The 12880-nt window shown below is 45.3% G+C and overlaps 1 protein-coding gene across 17 annotated transcripts in view; it reads left to right on the top strand.

The window, feature by feature from the left end:
* Positions 1–12880, top strand: part of LOC119402282 (uncharacterized) — a 330925-nt gene that overhangs the window by 251638 nt on the left and 66407 nt on the right. For 12 of the 17 annotated variants that reach the window (XM_049418569.1, XM_049418570.1, XM_049418568.1 and 9 more), the window contains 3 exons: positions 8868–8924; positions 10649–10803; positions 11891–12009. In XM_049418569.1, coding sequence (XP_049274526.1) covers positions 8868–8924; positions 10649–10803; positions 11891–12009 — 331 coding nt within the window. Of the gene's footprint in view, positions 1–2512; positions 2662–8867; positions 8925–10648; positions 10804–11890; positions 12010–12880 lie in introns of those variants that run through there. The other 5 variants (XM_037669414.2, XM_037669418.2, XM_037669423.1 and 2 more) reach the window with 2 other exon arrangements.

A 12880-nucleotide genomic window follows, 5' to 3' on the forward strand; every position in this document is an offset into this window, starting at 1 on the left:
GGAAATGATAATTAAAAAAAGTAATTTTTCTTGTTATAAGCAAAAAAAGTAGATTGTCTTCGGTATAATTTCCTGTATCACACTTCATCCTGCGCACTTTTTATCAACCAACAAAAGGGATATGGAAAACAGAACGACCTGTGACACACCTTGCTTTACGGACCGTTTCGATAGCCTTCTTCCATAGGAAATGTACAAAAAAATGAACTTTATGCCGTTTTTTTTTCGCTCACAGAAAATGTGATATTTCAGCTCAATTTGAATGTTAGCCAAAAGTGCACAGTTGGGTCAGAAAATGCTGACAGTGAAAAAAAAGTGACAGTCTCACCGCAACGGCGAAGCAATGAATGCGATAGGAACAAATTTGAATGTCACACGAAGACCGGCAAGCAGCTCGATACTTGCAACGCGCCGCTCGAGCTCAACGGACTGGCGAAAAGAAAACACAGGACGACCGCGAACAAAGGACGGTCACAGCTCGACACTTGCAGCGCACTGGTCAAACACAATGAAGGACACTCGAAAAAGCGCACAGGTACACACAGGACGACTGTTACGGTTGTTAATTTTCCGTGCTTGGGCAGCGCGCTACCACACACCGCTCTTAGACTTCTCTTTCTTTAAAACTGCGGCACGTGGAGTGACTTCTCCGCGTCTCCTGCCGAGTGGTGTCGTTCGACGCATCGTTTACTCGGCGTTCAACATCGTCAGTGGATACAGAAATTGGCCAATTTTTATTGCGCGTCTGAAGAAAAAATTACACCATCTCCCGCTAAAGGGGACCATGAGGCGATGCGAAGCCGGAGCACTTTCACGATCGCGTTCCGTTGGCGTTCGTTGGGCATTCTACCGACCTCGCGTCGTGGAACGCGAAGAGAGACGCTACGCGCGTCGTATCTTCCATGTAGCCTGGCCGTTAATTCTCACAGGGCGAGCGGGGCACGCGGTCGACAGGCGGGCGAGAGGGGGGCAGCGTAGGAGAGGAGGGAGAAGGGGAGGGGACGCGCATGCGCTCGAGCTCATCGCGGCGTTGCGCAGGAGAGAATTTCGGCATGTCTAGCCCGCGTTTCAGAGGAAGAGTGGAGAGGGGGAGGGGAGAGGAAGAGTGGAGAGGGAAAGGGGAGAGGGGATGGGAGAGGGAGAGTGGAGATGGGAATGGGAGAGGGTGAGTGGAGAGGAGGTGTGTGGAGAGGTTATGCGCAGGCGCAGTAAGGGTGGTCACGCCGCACACCACCACCACCGGATTGAGCTCCGCCTTAAGATACTTCGCATCTAAAATGTAGGCGCTTAGCTTTAACGCGCGCCCTTCGGGCAATCTCGCGGGTCATACTACATATACTGAAGAACCTCCGAGGTCTGTGTTCCCTTAGCGTTAAATGGTGTATATAAATTGCTCGCCGTTTTTGTGCTAAACGGCCAGTGGCGCGTGGCCGAGTTGTTTAAAGCAGCATGCTGCGGAGCAAGTGGTAGAAGGTTCGAATCCCGGTGGCGCACTTCGAATTTTTTTCTTCTGATTGATTTTTCTTTGTGGCTTTTATTCATGTATACATACATATACATATCCGGGGCCTGACGGCCATGGCGACGGCAAAAACGAGCCGAGAGTGTCCAGTAATTACTATCGCAATATAACGCGGCAGGTCCGGCTACTGGCGAGCGTTAGCGTACAGTAGAGTAGTTCCTTGAAACTTTGGCCACAACCTACTGGGGGACTGGCCAAGAACCGGGAGCGTGAGCGACAACCACAGCCACATATCGTCGTCTTCCTCTTTTCTAACAGCGAAGTGTCTGTCATTGCCAATCAGTGCAGCAGAATTGCAGTTATTGTTTACTTTGAACCAACTTTCCTCTAAAGAACATTTTCAGTCACGTCGGTGCAATTATTCTCTCAACGACTAAGAGAGCGCATTGATTATTCCTCCGCGTGCTGATTGACTACGTGGCAGCGTACTGAACTAAAATACAGTTGTAGAAGGAATCAGTTGCGTTCGATAGTGAGAAATTATGTACAAATTTGTCTAAAACTATTTCCCAGCAGAAAAGAAGTTGTTAATTATTTTATTTTCCTCTAATAAAATAAGTTTAGATCCGTAGAACAACAGGGCACTGAACAAAATTATATGGACACCGGTCAATGCCCCTATTAGTTGCTGAGAAATGTGCGCAACATCATGCCAGAAAATACATAGGAAGTGCAAAGATTTTCGTAGGTGTTCACGAGGCCGTGTACTAGAACGATAAATAATTAAACATCGTAGTTCTTAAGCAGCTTGTATATTAAATACCTGCCGGACTTTTCAAGACAGTGAATGAACCGCTGACTCCTGAAGAAATTTTAATGAAGGCTACTGATTATGTTCCTTTTCCTGCTGCTTTTTATGGTATATTAAGCTCTATGCTCCAGGTGCATGGCATATCACTCCTGAAGAAACCGGAGAGTATTCTTTTTTTTAATATCCCAATATTCGGCGCCTGTCAGAAGGTGAGCGTCGAGCGGTTATTTATATGTCCTAAGGCAGCTCGTCGTGGTATTGAATCGAACATTCAGCAACACTACAACGAGATAGCGTTGTTCTACAGGACGAGATGACCCTAGTTAGTTTTTTGCTACTCTGTTTGTTTTTAAGCGGAGTACCACATCATCAGGCAAACGCAGACACGGTAAGTTCCCTTTCTACGCTCAACAAGGAATTTTCAGCAGAATATATTATTGTCTTGCTCAAGCTGTAAACACGCCAAAATATTTTTGCTGATACAGAATTGTTTTAAAAATCGTATCTGACGTAAAGACCTACAAATATTTTAAACATTTACACTAATTGTGCGCGTGTTATGTCAATGCACTCCCTTATACATGAAAAAAAAATACAAGTAAGCTGAACAGTGCAAGGGAGTAAAAGCGCCTTAGGCAGTCATTTTGGGAACCCAGCTCTCTTAGCCCAGCCCCCGATTGAAGTTATTATTGGTATAATCACGTGTAATGTGCAGCGTGCAGGGGAAACGTTGGACGAAAGAGTAGAAGCAAACAGGACCAGCGCAGGTCCTGTTTGCTTCAAATCTTTCGTCCGTCGTTTGCCTTGCGCGCTGCACTTTACGCATGAAGAACCTGTACCAACTCGCTCAAGTTTCTATATTATTGGCATCTCAAGTATCTATAGCCTAGTTGGTATCGGCTGCAGACCATCGACTACATAGCTTCCTAAGTGGGCAGGTGTATGGTTAGATACAAAGATAGACTACGGAGATTGATAATGGACAGCTCATGAAGCACCTTGATAGCGCCAATCATGTTGATAGCAGAAATAGGTATGGCTATTGTGATTTAATGCGCGCACTACTGTAAATAAGACTACAAAGCTAGTAGTCCTGCTTCTTTTCACAAAGGCCACCCGTAGCCGTAATAACAAAAACGCCGTCACATATATATCTGACAACTTCATTGTTCCTCCGGGCTATGAAATGCTTACAAAACGCTTAGAAAAAAAAACAGGGACACGTGCTTTTTTATATTGGCGCCAGTATGCGCTACGGCATAAGTTAAATAAAAAGAAAGAGTTCAGTTTTGCTGATAAAGGCCACGAGCAGTCGATGCAAAGGCCCGTGCGTCCAGCGCGTTAAGTCGGGTGGTCGACCGGGGCGGTAGTCAAGGCCTCGTAGGTGGCGGGTGCGAGCCTTGTGAAGTCCTGGACAGGTCCCAAGTAGGTGATCGATCGTTGCCTCTGTGGCTGGGGCCATGGAGGAAGGAAAAATAAGGAGAGGCCCTGACGTCACATTCGTGAAGCCTCCACATCGCAAACACCCGCATCGCCTCCTAGCGATGGAGCCTCGAAACATTTCGCGATTTCCGCCGTGTCGTTTGCAAGCGCATGTGCGATTCGAGCCTTTTTTTCGACGTGCAAGCGGCGCCGCGGCGCAGTCAATTCACGCATGCTGCTCCTTGTGTGTGTTCTTTAGGAAAGCTACGCAATGCCCAGCTGTTGCGTATGGTTACGTATACCCGGTGCAAATCGCGTGCACTGCGAAAAGTACCGGGTGTCACTTTTCATGTCTACGTACACGTTCGCTTCATTGCTGATCACTAATGCATGGTATTTGCATGCGAAGCTCTCGGATGTGCGCTCTGTTGCTTCTTACTCATTGTGTCAACTCAGAACACACGTGAACTTTTGTTTTTGGCGTCTGACGCGCCGTACATAACATGCGCCGAAGGCATCGTACGTTTATAGAGGCTATGCCGTTCAACGAAAGGGCAATAAACTTATGTTGTTGTTATCGGACTACGTGATGTATGTATTGTGCGGTGTGCGCTCGCTGCGTGCTTGTTGTTGTGTGCGTACTGTAATTACAAACTTTACGTGCACGATCGCGTATACAATACAGCGGTGTCCTCTTTTCGACGTGAAGTTACGTCAACTATAAGTTGGCGTTGCGCCGATTAGCTACTACGCTCACTCCATATACACGAACAAAGAACCGCTAATCCGGCAACAGATCGGGAAATCGGGCTACGAGAAACGGAAGGCCTAACGCCCAGCAGAACGCGTAAGTCACTGCTAGGTGAGTTCGAATAGGATGATGCAGGCGCTGAACGTTTTTGATCACGGCACGTAACGGTATTCTGTATTGTTGCGCAAAAACGCGCCACGATGAATATCAGCACGCAGCGCTCGGGCCTGCCACGCACGAACAGCCTTATAAACGTCTGCTTACAACATTTTACTCCGTGCGAAACGCACAATACGCGCTAAGTTTACGCCGGGACTACAAATCTGCGCAGAAGCTAATCACCGCGGAGAGCACGCCGCGGGGCGTCTGCTGTTTTGTTTGCCCCATACCGGTTTGTTTGCCCCATAAATCTTCCGCCACACTTTTCGCAATGCATTGAAATACGATAGGGCCTCTCCTTAGTATTCCTTCCTCCATGGCTGGGGCAACGCAGAAGGGGCATGCCATTGGGGGAGGCTGTGCACCGGATGTCCATGCAGCCCGGATGGCAGGAGTCAATGCGGCGCCCACACGAATCCTCCTGAGCGCAACCTCCTCTTGCGGTTGGGGCGTTTGTAGGATAGTGCAAGATTCCGTATTCGTAGTAATGATCGATTGCAATGTTTCTGAAACAAGTTCGCGCAAGATTAATTTTTATGGCGTTGCTTACAATCTTGGAGCAGTGTCCGGTGCCCCCTCTGCCTTACCTCAGTTTCTAGAAAATATATATACTTTCTTGTGAGCTCATGTAAAACCAAACGTGGGACTAAATATGAGCGGCGATTTTAATTTTTACCCCATTTATTGGCATGTACCGCTGGCTCTAAATAATGTAGAGCAGAAAAGTGTTCGAAATTAAGCTCATCTATAGCCTAAGCCGAATTGTGCAAAATGACACAACAATAACTCCGAAATCGCGGTCATTGTTGGATTGCGTGTTTGCGTCACATAAAATAGATGCATATAGTGTTAACGTTCACGCTGGTGTCTCTGGCCATAAGTTCATTGTTCTTACATTCGGAGTAGATGCTAGTGATTCCTGCAGGTTCTACATCCCCGTAAGCATTAAAAAATATGGACGCGCGGATGACGCTTCCATACATGAATACCCCGAGTTTACCTTTGATGACTTTGAAATTGATTACGATACTAAAACAATCGATGAGCTGTGGCGGCACTTAAGGTAATTGTGCAACACTGTGTAGTCATCTACATCCTAATAGCCGTAAAAAAGATAAGGACTCGAGGCCCCCTAAATTATTAGGGCTATAATCCACATAAAAATAAAATAAAAAAGTTACACAAAATGAAAATAATACTTCTCAAGTTTCGCGTCTTCGAGCTGAGTTCAAACAAGTCCTGCAAGAATCTAAAAAGTACACCATTTCCCGCTAAAGGGGACCATGAGGCGATGCGAAGCCGCAGCACTTGCACGATCGCGTTCCGTTGGCGTTCGTTCGGCATGCTACCGACCTCGCGTCGTGGAACGCTAAGAGGGACGCTACGCGCGTCTTGTCTTCCCTCTAGCCTGGACGTTAATTCTCACAGGGCGAGCGGGGAACGCGGATGACAGGCGGGCGAGAGGGGGGCAGCGTAGGAGAGGAGGGAGAAGGGGAGGGGACGCGCATGCGCTCGAGCTCATCGCGACGTTGCGCAGGAGAGAATTTCGGCATGTCTAGCCCGCGTTTCAGAGGAAGATTGGAAAGGGGGAGGGGAGAGGGGTATGGGAGAGGGGGGAGAAGTGGAGAGGGGAGATGGGAAAGGAGAGAGGGGAAGAGGAGAGGGACGTGGAGAGGCTGAGTGGAGAAGGGAAAGGAGAAGAGGACAGGAGGAATGGTGAGGGGGAGTGGAGAGGAGGTGTGTGGAGAAGGTATGCGCATGCGCAGTAAGGGTGGTCACGCCGCACACCACCACCACCGGATTGAACTCCGCCATAAGATAATTCGCATCAAAAAAACTTATGGAATCGCGGCACAGAGCCACTTCCTCAAGGCAGCGAAGAAAATGTATTTGTTATACTTCAGTAATAGGAAGTAAGAGGAGCAGGATATCAGAAAAGGAGATCACGTTCCCATAAAAAAACCTATTGCAGGTGAACTTAAAGGGACACTAAAGAGCAAAACGATTTTTCTCATATTAGCAAAGTACTCTTTCACGATACCAAAAACACCACGCTTGCTGCGAGAAGACGAATATTAAGCGAGAAAACGCGCAAAAACGAAATGTCGGTAGCGACGCCACCTTGAAATTTCCGCACCACTCGCCGTGACGTCACATGTTTTGGCGGCGCCTACTAGAGACTACATAGTTCCTAATCGGTGAAAATGAAGTACATTGTTTTCTGAGGGGGCCATAGACTTACCATACCAGGTTTGGGGTAATTTTGTTGAGCCAATGGCGCCAAAATACGACAAATACACATTGAAATCCGTGACGTCACGCGGGGTCTTTTCGGCGCGAAATTTAAAAATGAAATTATGAACTTGATTTTCTTCTCTATTAATAAACCTATGATGGCGAAATTAACGACATTCGAGTTCTCAGAGCACAATTTATCGATGTACACCTATTCATTGTTTCTCTTTAGTGTCCCTTTAATCAATCTTTCCAGTTGGTATTCACCGCGACCGATGGTGGCGTATAAGTTTGTTTTGGCAGCATATTGGCTAGTGAAATGATTGACATCATGATTACCCAGGAGGGCCTATTTCAGCAGCTATTGAATTTTTATGCAGAAAATGCGAACGGACGAAGTGACATGCCAGCCTAGTTTCTTCCAGAATATGATGAATATGCATCGCTCGACTTGACCTTTCTGACCCTATTGCTTGACACTTTTAAGAGAACGGAAATTTGCGCAACTTGGTTTGCATTCATTTTAAAAACAGCGCAGCAAAACGAAGACACTACAGAAAAACAACGGGATCGTTTTGCTGCGCTGTTTTTAAAAAGGATTGACACTTTTGTTTGAAAAATTGTTGAAAACTGGCGATTCCACGAGAGATCGAACACGCACGTCCACTCGAGTTTTTTTTTCTTTTGTCTAGTTTTTTAATAGCTTATGTGGGCATATCGAACGTGGATAGAACCGGACATTTTATTTCCAGAAAACGTTCCCAGCCGGCCATAAAATAAAACTATGAATTTTAATATTTGGGCGTTACGATAGGTTCGAGGCCTACTGATCTGATCGGAAGACGTGGCCTGTTCTTTCAGGGGCGAATCACCTTAGGATCGAGGCTTCTCCGTTGTTGTTCATTGTCCGTGATCACGGCAGAGCGCCGTGTAAAATCGAAACATCAGGTTTAGTAACAGTCTAATATCCATGATAATTGTGACGAAACAATATAACATAGCAAATAACTACAAACGCGAACCCTTTATACTAGTCGGCGACTTCAACGTACACATTATGGCACTTTGTACCTAGCTTTGTCGTCGACCATCACTACCGGCTGTCAAGGTATATAGAAAATTGTTGCTATAATCGAAACATATATGTGCGTATGTGAATAGAAAAAAGCTTTACAATAGACGAACCTCAATCGTAGTTGTGACAGAACAATATAAAACACCTACAAGCACAAACCCTTTACGCTAATTGGCGACTTCAACGTACACATTATAGTCCTTAGGACCTAGCTTTGTCGTCGACTGTTCATGTCCCTTTATGTCACTCAATTTACTTTGTATGGGGCAACGCTCGGTTAACGTATGGTTACTCATCCATACGATACCCAAAGCTTCGCTCACTCGTCATGATTCACTTCGTGGAGCTCTACATTTCTCTACTGGCTGTGTCTCAATTTTTCGCTCAATGCGAAAAATTGAGACACAGTCACCATCCTGCGCATGCTTCGCATAACATCGATTCCCACGGTACGTGGAATCTGCCGAATTTTTTCCTTTCTAAGGTTGTTTCATTGTCTCGATTTTCAATTAGCGAACATTTTCCTATTGACGGAAACGAATTTTACAATTTTTTCTACCATATTTTCGTGCTACCATTTCTGTTATCATTCCCCTCACGAAGTGTTCTAGATCGGAGCCTGTGAGGTATTTGTATGAATAAGCAAAATGTCGCTATAAAAAAAAATCTCTTCGTTAATAAATAAATCCCGATTCCGCGATCGCACATATGGTTTTACTTACTTTTTCTATGGCTCAATTTCTGGAAACGTTGGTGCAGGGAAACGAATCCAAATAACATCTTGCACCGGCTATAAATATGTTAAAGCCAAATTTTAAGCATCCGTACTTATTAAATGGCTTCCCGAAACCGCCGTTACTCGTTCGTTCGGAAACTTGCGTTCATATGAAATTTTCACAAAGACCGGATTTGGATTGGTATATTTCAATCGTGTTATTCTTTTCGTTTTCAGAAATCACTGAATGTCACCTATGCAAATATTTTACGGAACATGTCCGGACCTTGGCAGGTGGGTAGCTCACATTGTTTGCAACGAAGTCGTATTAGAGCACTGTTTGGCGGCCTTAGCCACTCCCGGGGGATGAAGAACATACAAGTCAGCGCAAGAATAACAAATTTCTTTTTCAGTAACAGGTGCCGTCTGCTACAGTGGAGTTGCTCATAATGCATTCTGTCTTCCGCGGCTGTGCAATATCACCATCAGAGCTTATTTGTGCAAAATATGTTCATACCATTCAGCTTGGACACTTGCTCGATTATACGCCTCCGAACCTTAGTAAGGTTTTCGCAGTGGTCTTTCTCACTATTTCCCAAAACAATGATGCCATCAATATAAAAAATCGCAGAAGATCCACCGATGATTTCCGGCATCAAGCGAAAGCCAAGAGAAAGGATACGCGCTTACACCGATAAAGTCTGCGTGTGACAAAAACTGTCGGCTCACGAACCCTCCGGATGGGCCAATGTCTCATGGTAGATATATTCCAGAGCTGTGTTGCTCCCACAAGACCGTGCAAATGTACTTGAGCGTGGGTTAGCCACACGTTATCTTGCACCACAGATTTCATGACTTCTGGAATTTCAATAAAAAGGCGAGTACACCAATCCTTGTTCATTACGGCGACGATAAGCGAGACCAATTTAGCTGCACTTAGACATGCAATTTAGACGGTGAAGTTCTGAGACCAAGGGTCGCAAGACATCGGTAGGCGGCGAGCTTTGCCGCAACGTGCTTGGCAGATGGACGTGTTTTGGCTTGGTGAACGAATGTCTTAGCCAGACCAAGGCCATTTCCAAAGAGACAATGGGACCATTTCCATAAGTAGCTCAGTATTCGCATACAAAACGGTGGAGGGCCTTTGATAGAACCCGGCTTATTGCAACTAGCTTCGGTTGAAATGGTCTGTAGGCAACAAAGTAGTGAGAAGTGAATTTGTAAATCAGGAGGCTTGGTTGCATATATATCTAGAGATTTAGAACCGTGTGGCGTGAATTCAAACAAAATCGGTGCTGCGCGAGCCAGTTACGTGGCCTACGAAACAAATAAGCCATGCGGCAATATAGACTGTTTTGAATAGTTCAACCACTTATTCCAAGGTGGTGTAATGTCGATAGCAAAGTTTGCGCTATCTACAGCGCGTGGCAGAGCGACGGAAAAATACATTCATGTGCCACCTACCATCACACGGCACAGGAGAATGGAAGATCCATCGATCGGTCATGATTTAAAATAATAATTGTTGGGGCTCAAGATCCAAAATCACGATATCATTATGAGGGACGCTGTAGTGAAGGGCTTCGGAAATTTCGACCACGTGCGGTTCTTTACCGGCACCTAAATCTAAGCACACGGGCCCAAGCATTTTCGCCTCTATCGAAAATGCAGCCGCCGCGGCCACAATTCGATCCTGCGACGTTCGGGTGAGCAAACGAGCACTGTAACCACTATGCCACCATGGCCGGCTCATGATATATAATTACCGACCAACACAACTTTCAGTAGTGCTTAAGTTTTAGAGACCGCGAATTATGTGCTTTGCCTAGCATTTCCTTATTTCTAAGCCTTAAAGGAACCACAAGTGGTATTTCCTTTGCGTAATTTGCTTCCGAGTGCTTCTAAACTGCTGATGTTCACAAAGAAAAACCTGTGGAAAACAAGCGTATAATTAGGCATCCTCTTTTAACGCGTTAATAGGTAATGATAATATTTTTATTCTTTTTCCCACTATACAGTTCATGACAAATGGAACTATTTATTTGCACTCGAGCAGCATAAAGTACACGAATGTAACCTGTATTCAAGCGAAAACTGTAGAGAAGAATGAAACGGCGCGAACATTCACACATGAAGTGAATGTCGGCATGGAATATAACGGTAACAAGAACTGGTGAGTGGTCACATTTTATTATACCCCCTCATCCCTGCTTTATCTCGGCGTCCTACAAACGTTCCTAGACACGATATGCAAGTCATAGCAAAATAATTAAACGTCACTTGATAGTTCTGTAAAATGCACCATTGGCGCAAACTGCAACGCAGGCACACGGTGTGGTAGGAAGATTCTCACGTATTACGAAGTGCGTGGCGGGAGTCCCCACGCCCAGTGTTCCTTATCCTTAGATTAAACATAAGCTAACCATTCGTCACCGCGTTCGTTTCGAAAAATGAAAATAAGTACGCCTGGGGTTCAGGTGAAAGAAGCACCATATGATTATTAGATACTGCATAGTGGAGGCCTCGAAAAATTTGAACATCTGGTGTTAACGTGCACTGACACCTCAGAGTGCGCAGTAGACGGCCCTACAACACTTCGCCTTCACATAAAAACCACTTGCACGGCCGGCATCCAACTTCGCAAGGCCAGAAAAAAATAAATGTAATCATGGTACTCAAATCTAATCCGACCTCCCCCACTTTCGCACATCGTTTCATCGAAAAGAACATCGGCCTAGATTCGAATAAATAGGATATATATATAGTATATCAGTGATGGGCAGTACCGAAGATGCATGTATCTTAGATACTTCTGATACTATCTTAGATACTCTATGGGTATCTTGTATCTGTATCGCGATTCATCTCGAAATACGAGTATCTGTACCTGTATTTCCGATACATTCGATAATGTATCGCGTATCTTAAGATATAAAATACTTCCATCGCAACACAACCGTGCGAAACAATAATCGTTGGCCAAGCTCCGCTTCTCAAGCTGCTTCTCCGCTTCTAAGCCACCTGAATAAGTCTAAGGGCAGTAACGTTATTTTATTTTTGCGCCAGAGTCATCCAGTGAGGGTAGAAGATCAGTAAGACAAGCATGCGGACGTCTACTCCCTGCCCACGTACCTTTTGTTTTCTCGATTTATTTTCCTTTTAGTTGCGCCAATGCCGCGACACTTGCTCTTAGTCACTGTCGTGTGCCGCGTACTCCACAGCTTGCGGCGCCTATCGTCCAAATTTTGATGATGTTACAGTGTCGTTATTGAAGATACGCTTGCGTCTTGCTCCGTAACAAAATGTGATGCGTGCAAGAATGGTGTTGCTTTGCATCGCGTGTATTTTACATATAAGCGATTTGAAGGATCTCGTGGAGGTAAGTTTGCGTGCATGGAATAAGTTAACTTATATGCAAATAGCATTCTAACAACGTTAGCACCACTGGTACTGATGCTAGACCTAATTGAGCAAGCGTTTGCCTAACAGAAAATATCTTGGCGTACCGAATTTTCACTTCCATCTACATTTATTCAAAGAATTTATGAAATCATAATTTGATCATTAGCACAAGTGCTTTCTTAGCTGTCATTTTGCATCACATACATTACCTAGATCTCTGCACTGTGTTTGTGGTCTGGTCACCGCAGTATATCTTGTAACGCGCGCCCAAAATATGTCTTATGCTTTACTCTGCTAACAAGAGGCGTAGCCAGGGGGGCCGCACCGGTTCAACCCCCCCCCCCCCCCCCGAAATTTTTCAGTTTTGCTTGCGCATATATACACGCACACATACAAACGCACGCACGAACATACAAAAAGTGTAGTTGAGCCCATCCCCCCCCCCCCCGAAAAAAATGTCTAGCTACGCCCCTGCTTCTAACAGCTTCATTTCTACTACTGTTTACATATTTACATGCTGCCAAGGCGATTTCGAAAACAAATATATTATTATGTGGGCGTGCCTTGAGTACACAATACAAAATATTCTGCTTACTGCTTAAGAAAATAGCGAAATTGAGTTTGCATCATAATAATGGAAATCATTAGAAGGCCTCGTAAAGATGTTAGGAAGGCGATTCGAGAAACGCTGTTATACCGAATGCTCCGTTTTACTCATGAGCGTCCCACCGAGCCGTTTCAGGCAATTTTCCATAGCCTCTTCAGTCCGTGAGTACCCAAATGGGTACATTTGAAAAACGCGCGCTATGCTCCTATAGTCGAAGACCGCTAAGCTAAAATGGGTTCTT

The sequence above is a fragment of the Rhipicephalus sanguineus genome, chromosome 8, assembly GCF_013339695.2.
Source record: "Rhipicephalus sanguineus isolate Rsan-2018 chromosome 8, BIME_Rsan_1.4, whole genome shotgun sequence".
Taxonomy (NCBI): Eukaryota; Metazoa; Arthropoda; class Arachnida; order Ixodida; family Ixodidae; genus Rhipicephalus; species Rhipicephalus sanguineus.